Raw genomic sequence first — 8826 nt, 5'->3', positions numbered from 1 at the left:
TAGTCACATCAATTAAAATCTGTTTTCCAACCCTTAAACCCTGTTTCTATTGCACGTTTTAATATATCTGCACCTGCATTGCTATGCGGGTCCTTCATACTTATTCTGCCCACCCCTCTGCATATGCACCCCTGTCCTTTCACGGTATCCCTCACACACACCCCCACCCCACCATCAGTTCCCCAACACCCCCACCACTCCTCTCGGTCAAACAGCAGTATTCACACCTTAGAGCGGGACAGAGACAGGGACAACTTGGACATGGAGAATCTCTGAGAGAATAAAAAGGATCTCCACATTAGAATAGACCAAGGTATGGGCAAAGCCAATGAGGGTTGTTTACCATCGTCATATTTTACCAGATAAATGTGAATGTTACATGGGAAAATTTAGGTTTTAAAGAGAATGCAGAGATTACATGAGACTGGGACACAAGATGGCCCCAAATATTTTTTATGCATGTATATGCATGGGAATGGAAATGATAATTGAAAAATAAAAATCAACTTAATTTGCTTGGCCCTTAACTTAGTAACATAACTAACATACTTATTTGTTTCTTTGGTAACATTGTAAAGGCTAGCAATAATATGGTTCAGCTGTAGTTTTGTGGTCAGAGGAACCATTGCTGTGAGTTCCCTCCTACCAAACCAATGCAACACTTGACACTTAGATATACTACAGGAAGCACATTTTTTTAAAAAGCTGTATTATATATTCTGATAAACATTAAGGCCATGCAAAGAAGTGTGTCATGTGTTATAGCAAAATAGGTTTTAAAAGCTAACATGCTGCTTTAGCTTTATTATGTCGAGTTGTGTCTGTGTTTTTGTAATTGTTCAAGGATAGCCTTTGACCCATAATGTGCGGTGTCTCAAAACATTATATTGTCTCCCCCAATGTCAGCCAGAAGCATTGTCGTTTTGCTTTGGATGTTTTGTGACCAAAGATTGTCAATTTGCCTGACACGAGTTGTAGAATAGATTATCTGACACAATTAACACATGAAGTTTGTTGAAATATTGAATTCCCCACCAATTGTTAATGTTCTTTCGACTGCACCAAATTCCTCGTGACAAACTACAAACAAAGTGCTTTCATTTCCCACCATTCTCCTGTCCTCTTGTGTATGTGGGGAAATCCATAGAATTTGAGTGTCAATTACATGTGACAATATATAGTACATATACATACCAAAGTCCTATAGAAGAAAGGGGCTCTAGGGCCAGAGACGTACGTATCTTACTGCACAGGACTGCTCTTGCGGCAGAGCTCGTTGGCCGACGTCAGCGTCTGCCGATTGCGTTTCCGTTTTCCCGTCAGCAGGGTGTAGAAAAAGGGATTCACGCAGGAGTTCCCATAGGTCAGGCCAGTCAGGATCCGGTTGACTGTGACCTGGGTGCCCACCGGTATGGTCCTCAGCATGTCGGGCTGGTAGAGGGGCAGCAGCTGCCAGATCCAGAAGGGCAGGAAGCAGGCCCAGAAGGCTATCACAATGCCCAGGATGAGGAGCAGCACCTTGGGCTTGGGCGCTCTGGGAGGGTAGGCCGTGCTGCCCCCGCTGGCCCAGGCGGGCCGTGTCTGAGACACCCAGTACAGCCGGCCCAGAGTGGCGTACAGCGCCCCGATGGCCAGCCCCGGGCCCAGGATGCTGGTGCAGAAGAGGATGCTGAGATAGGCCTTGGAGCTCTGCTCGTCCCAGGCCGGCACGCAGAGCTGGCCGTCCTGGCTGTCGCCGTCCTCCAGGTGCAGAGTGATCATCATGGGAAGGCTCAGCGCCAGCGCCAGGCCCCAGGCCAGGCCCACGCGCAGCGGGCCCGAGGAGTTGGAGGAGGAGGCGTGGAGGGGCCGCGCCACGGCCCTGTAGCGGTCCAGACTCATGGCCGTCAGGGTGAAGATGGAGGCGTGCATTGTCAGGAGGTCCAAGCTGAGGAGCAGGCGGCAGCCCAGCTCCCCAAAGGCCCAGCCGGACGCAAGGCTGTCGTACACGATGAAGGGCGCGGTGAAGAGGTAGAGGAGGTCGGCCAGAGCCAAGCTCAGTACCTGGAGGTAGAGGGAGGAGGAAGAGCTGATGGAAGAGGAGACGGGAGAGGAAGAAGGGGAGAGGGAAGGGGAGGGAGCGCTGGCCAGGCAGGACGGGACCGGGAGTCTGTGCGGGCAGCAGCATGCTCCTGCTCTGTGCCTCCTCCGTCCTCTCCTGCGTCTGAGGAGCAGTCCCAGGGTGTACAGGTTCCCTGTGATACCCAGCAGGGAGAGGAGCGACAGGAAGGAGCAGAAGAGAGCTGTGGAGGCCAGGCTTGGGGACGGAGAGATGGATGGAGAGGGAGACGGCAGGGAGACGTTGGGGATGAAGGGGAAGGTGTAGGGAAAGGGAGAGGGAGGCACGGAGCCTGGAAGGTCCATGGTTGGGAAATTTTAAAATGTATTAATTGATTAGGACGTACTGCCTGAAAGGGCTGGAGGCAGAAACTATTTAAGGGAATCGGAGGGGTAGGAGGTGGGACCAATTGGAGGAAAAGAGAAAAGGAAGGGTGTGAATAGAGTTGGGTAAAGAAGACAATTATTATTATTTTTAAATAGTTTTCATTTCGGTCACAGAATTTCACCATGAAAGGCATTTTTTTGGTTAAGAAGTTGTAGATGCATTTTTTATGCATATTTAGGGAAGCGTAATGGCCTATTATAACTTTGGGGGAAGGCATTACAAATTAAAAATGTGAAACAATACAAGCTTTTTCAGAGTTATTTTATTGCAGAGGAAGAATTGAAAAGTCCAATGCACTTACAGCTGTTTAGGATTATTTGCGGTGGGAAAATGCTACTAACAGGACTTTGTGATGTTAAACCCACTAAATGGCAAATACGTTTTCAACAATTAGTATGTCGCGGGTATGAATTTGTCCGCCCGAATTCAAGAATGTGTAAAAAACATGTATAGTCACGTCCACACATTTTGAAAAGGGCTACAGGTCATAGCCTATCTTTCTATCAAATTCCGTAAAAGGCTAAACGTTGGGTCAAGGGACAGGTCATTACTTGTGAGCGGTTAAGCCAAAGTCTATATTTTTTTAATTGCATTTCAGGTTAGTGAGGCCAGAAATACAAGATATCCTGATTTAACTGGTTAATAGCCTCATCACTTTGGTGCAGTGGAATGTTGCACGTCGACGAACCCGAGCCTCCGGAGGGCCTTGACCGTCTCTGGTATATCTTGCAAAATGAATCATCGATGTTTCCTAAGCTATGCGTTGACTTCAAAGTAATCGTAGGGGGTAAACATGGCGTGCAGAGCAGGACACATGGTGACCCGCACGGCGCCGGGGTTAAGAGCTACTGTGCAGGCCTGCAGAGCCCCCGCGGAGAGGCGCGCCCGATGCCTTCACGGTCCCCTTTAAATAACATCTGTGTTCCCCCCATGGCACACAAATATCTATTTCAGACTGTCTTAATATTATTTTTTTTCTTAGATTGAAGTGTATCATTAAGAAACACGCAAAATAAATAGTTGAATTGTGTTCAGAATAAAGGCCATGTCCAAAGTCAGCATTAGCCAATACCATATTAGGCCTATTTTACTTTTGACATCCTGAATAAATCGCTTTTTAAATGTAACAATATGCTAACGTTCATTATCGCAAATTACAACATGCTGTGTAGGATCCTTATGTAAACCCTTTTTGTATAATACACGAAAGACTTCCTATAATTATCACAGTGATAGCAGATACGACGCATTGGTTTATAAGTAATATGGAGTACAGCCTACCTTGGAGAATGCTTATTCCAGACGCTGTAAAGATGATATTCCAACGAAGATTTTGGATGATTAAACTCATTTTATTAACTTTCTTGAAAAAGTACCAAATACTTATAGTCTATTTTGACATAAAGTAAGGGGAGGCTATATCTAAAGTATCTGCTCAGCGTCTCTCCAGTGTGTGTGTGTGTGTGTCTGAGCGGCTCTCGCTCTCTGATATGTCTCCGGTGTGTGTGTGTGTGTGTGTGTGTGTGTGTGTGTGTGTGTGTGTGTGTGTGTGTGTGTGTGTGTGTGTGTGTGTGTGTGTGTGTGTGTGTGTGTGTGTGTGTGTGTGTGTGTGTGTGTGTGTGTGTGTGTGTGTGTGTGTGTGTGTGAGCGGCTCTCCTCAGCTCTCTGATATGTCTCCGGTCCACGGGAAGGAGGGCCGTGGCGGGTATGATGTCAGGGGCGGGCAGAGCAGAGGGGGGCTGCCGCTCTGCACTCAGCCATCATATCCTACAGGACTATTCACAAGGCCAGTTGAGTTAGGAAAACCAAATAAATAAGGAGAAACGAGCCCATGGACCCATAGAGCCAACACTAACGCAGCAGACATAAGGCCTGTTCGCTATAACATATTCTGACTAATACACATTATAATGGCTCAACTGTGGAATATAATGCCGTCTAATTAATAAGTCACATTTGATATTTGGTGGGAATGATTCACATCTGAGTCAAAACCCGATGACTCAGATAGGCTACAATGTGGGAGACGTAATTCACTCGGTGAACCCCCTATCATTTATAGACTATATTTATTTTCACGATTTATAATAAATCCCCGATAATGTTATTTTAATCGGCGGCAAAGTACATGGTCACAAAGAAATATGCCATGTTATTTATTAGGCCATTATCAATGTTGATGTGCCCTCTATGCTGGGTTTAGGAAAAAGATCATTGCTTGGAAACGCAGCATACTATTTCCATTAGTTTTAGATTTATAGTAATGTCTTTGTGAAAAGGCCTGGTTTCAATGACAGCGATTTGAGGAAAATACTTAACCTTAAAATACAAAAGTAGCTTTGATAAGACAGCACCATGAAATCATTTAAAAGCCAAATTGCCTGACAGAGATGACCTTGATATTTTTATTGGAATTTACCTGTAGAATTAAATTGAACCAATACCAAATTAATTATTCTTGACAATCCCAGACCCGATTGAGATTTAGAGGTATAGGCTATATTATAGCAAGAAGAGGCTGTTAGCTGTTTGCATTGCAGAATCAAATGACCATGACAATGAGTTAATCTTTACTTCAACAATTCAGTTCCAGATGCATATCTCTACAGTTGATACCATATTAGTGAGGTGTTAAATAATATCAATGTATATTGATAAATATTCATATTCATACAGATTCTCATACAGATTATTGTTGTTACCAATGTTTTTGAACAGCAGTTATTGAACATATCGTTCTGAATGCTTGTTAATGCTTGATAATGCTTGATAGTACTTGTAGAGGAGTGAGAGTGACTCTGGGGGGATTTGGATCAGTACTGGTGCAGTTAATGTGCTGTCACCTCGCCACGGCACTAACTAATGCACTTCACTTACAACCCAATGTCAATACCACATCCAATCATATCCACACAGCCTGCGTCACGCGCGCACCCTGCCTTTATATGGCCATCTGATGTCTGAATCATGGAGATGAACTATATACTTTAGTGCTCCCAGCACAGCAAAAACATTTTTCCATGTCAGGAAGGGGTCTCTGATTAAATCACAGCGTTTTTCATCCGCTATCAAAAGCGCCTTTCTGAACCCTGCTTGGAACCGAAGGCGTTGTTTTTGGCCACGGCGGCAGTCTGGAAGCCACAGCTGGGGGGGGTCTGCCCATGCTGTCTGCCTGGAGACGACTGGGGAAACTGTTTACCGGTTGACTCTGTCCACCAGGACTTTTGGGATGCATGGCCCACGTCTCCGGTCCCGGGATCGGTGCTGCATACATGTGCTGGAAAGAAGAGGCGGTAAAGAGGAGAGGGAGCATACCTATCCCCGCGGGGTGTGAGGAATTTGAACAAATACCTGGCATGGGCATGCCAAACTGGGGAAGGGGGTGCCGGGAGGGGCAGGGGGTGCTGGTGGTGAGGGCTTTCAGGGAGACAGCAGTGATGAGCTCAAGTCCCCCCCCCCCCCCCCCCCCCTGTTTTACTAAGAGATGGACAGGTGCTGACCTAGGGAGCCTTGTAAGGGTGCTACTGGGGGGTGCTCCTATGTGGTGGTGATGGCTGATCAGTCAAGGATCACAACACTGTATTTGAATCAATCTGAACTATGGGGTGCCAGTTCAAAATGAAATATGCACATACCAGACCGTGGACAGAACACGAGACGGGGAGACCGATTGGATTTGGACATTCTGCGAGTCCATGTAGTGGATATCACACCGGCAAATGCTAATATCAAATAATATCGCTGCCTGAATGTGCGGCGGCTGCTCCAGCAACTGTGAATATGGTTGAAACTTATTGGTTCCACATGTTGCCATTGGAAAATGAAAGATCATTTCAGAGTTGTCTGGAGCCTGTTGTGAAAACATAGGTAGGCTGTCGGAGGATCACAAATCACTAGACACGTAATATTCATTGACATCAAACTGTTGATACACAGGCTAGGTCCGGTTAATACCAAACAATCATTAAATCAAGGCCTGTTTTCATTCGTTGTGCATCCACACATGTAAACCATATTATAATAGCAGTGCTACGCTGGCAGATCATTATTTGGTTTGCAGGCATCCTTGCCGACCAAGTAAAGAACCGATAGGTTGGAAAGGGGGTAAACCCAATGAACCCTTGCATTTGAGCCCATCGTAGACGCCATCATTCTCTCCACATTCAACATCCTTGGTTCATTATTTTTTGCATAGGATGCATACGATAATTTTTTCCTTATATTTAATAGTTGTATTCCTAGGTCACAGCGGGTTAAGTGGGGGAAAACCCAAAGGAATTCTAAATCACACCCCTGCCTCCTTAAAAAAACACTCTTTGTTATTATTATTGTATGTGTCATCATTTATTAAGGCAGGCACAACTCCTCCCAGACAACAAATTATGATCACAGACATCCCCGCTAACAGCTCCCTAACCTGCCTTCTGGCCGTCCTTGCTCACTCTGTTCATTTGGCTAATTAAGAGACTTCATTTCTTAACAAAGCGACTGACAGATTGCCTATGGGTTCACTGTCGCCGCCGTAGCGGACTTGATTAAATGGGCGGACGTTTGTGCCATGTGACAAACGGTCGTTGGAGCAGGCGGGCTGATTACAGACGGGCGATGAGTTATTGATCCCCCTGCCCCGCTCTGTGTTCACAGTTATCACTTCCTCTGCCATGCCAGGCTATCAGTTGATCTCCACACTGTCCCGGGATGGGATTTTATTTGAGGGCCTTTGGTGCCCTGTTTGGTTATTCAAACCAAGACGGGGTCAAGTCAATGGCTCTTCTCAGAGAGGTGCACAGGTCGAAACAAAACCTGCTGATCTCCACACATCCTTGGAAGATGTTATTCAAGTGCACTGGGGGGGAGGGTCACTTCCCATTGACTATTCACTGGTGTTGTCATTGTCTCCCTACATCACAGAACAAGAGGCTGATTCTTCCATAATGTCTGACTCAGTATACACGTGGCTTGCAGAGCCTTAGATATAGAGAAAAAACCTAGAGTCGTGACAAAATGTTGAGGTTGGACCAGTGCAGAGGCTCCTCAGAGAAAGCCGAGCCTTGGGCCTCCCCAGGGCCCCTGGCGATGGCTTTCACAGCAACCAGCGTCCAAACGGCCAGCAGGGAGTATGATTCCTTTACAACAACACGCTCTCAAGTGATTTAGCAACACCCATCTCTATTACTCTGTCAATCATGTTTTATACTGAGGCGGCAGAATAACACATTAAATATAACATGGTGTTTGCATTATTTTTACCCAAGTGGGAACATTTACAAAATGTTTGGCAGACTGATACAAATGATGCTTAAGAAGGCACAAATATTTTTTCTTACGTAGAATGTCAGTGTAGATCTAGAGGCGGGCACTGTCTTGTTTTAAAATGCATCGTCTACGCTGTAAAATGTTTTTAAAGACTTCACACCCTAAGGTGTGAAGTTCGGCCTCTGTAGTATCCTCACATCTGCTGTGTTTCTCCCTGTCCTTTCAATTGACCCTCACAAACCAGGTGTGAGGCCTCTGGCTAATCTATAGGTATCTTGTGTTATTAGCTAATTACCATTTTTAAATCCTGACTTGGAGGTGCTTAGCACATCCCAGACAGATCCCCACATCCACCACCCCCCCCCCCCCCCCCCCCCCCCCCGAGCCCTCCAACCCACTCCGCAGTCCCCTGTCCGATCTGAACAGACATTCCCCCTTCATTTGTCCAAGGTAAAAGTAGTTTAGATCTGCCCACTGCTGGCTGAATGCTGGTACTGCATCCACAAAACAGTGTACCACCAGCAATGGACAAGGCGAGAATATGCTCGTAGTTAAATGGCAATGAGCCATAAAGATAACAACAGTATAGCAATATCTGTAAATATTATGTAAATATGTCTGATGTGTTCAGATTTCATTTTCAATGTCATGCCAAATGTTGTGGATTAGACATCTTCAGCAAACTACAATAATGGTGAATAATTAGCTTCGACACGACACAGGCATTGACCATTTGACACATGTTAACACATGTGCATTGACCATTTGACACATGTTGATCTCTATATGTTGACACATATAGAGATCACTCTCGCTCCCTCCCCCCTCCCCCCTCTCTCGCTCTCTCTCTCTCTCTCTCTCTCTCTCTCTCTCTCTCTCTCTCTCTCTCTATATATATATATATATATATATATATATATATATATATATATATATATATACATACATATATATATATACATATATATATTTCAATTTATATCAACTGTAGTCGATTTTTCGGTATATTTGTCATGATGGCCCCATAAATGTATTAGCATACTTTTTCATTCTATCATGCTTGGACAAATCTGAATTACATTACT

General features: G+C 45.2%; 1 protein-coding gene across 1 annotated transcript; it reads right to left on the bottom strand.

The window, feature by feature from the left end:
* Window positions 1-208: 208 nt before the first annotated feature.
* On the bottom strand, window positions 209-4063 carry uts2r3 (urotensin-2 receptor 3). The gene is made up of 2 exons (XM_056602348.1): window positions 3767-4063; window positions 209-2469 (listed from the first exon to the last, which is right to left on the bottom strand). The coding sequence occupies exon 2, from the start codon at window positions 2401-2403 to the stop codon at window positions 1243-1245; it is 1161 nt and encodes a 386-aa protein (XP_056458323.1). The 5' UTR covers window positions 2404-2469; window positions 3767-4063; the 3' UTR covers window positions 209-1242.
* Window positions 4064-8826: the final 4763 nt, after the last annotated feature.

This window comes from Gadus chalcogrammus, chromosome 11, assembly GCF_026213295.1.
Source record: "Gadus chalcogrammus isolate NIFS_2021 chromosome 11, NIFS_Gcha_1.0, whole genome shotgun sequence".
In the NCBI taxonomy this organism is placed as follows: domain Eukaryota; kingdom Metazoa; phylum Chordata; class Actinopteri; order Gadiformes; family Gadidae; genus Gadus; species Gadus chalcogrammus.
The sequence above is the reverse complement of the archived record's forward strand: the minus strand, read 5'-3'. Positions and strand labels throughout refer to the sequence as shown.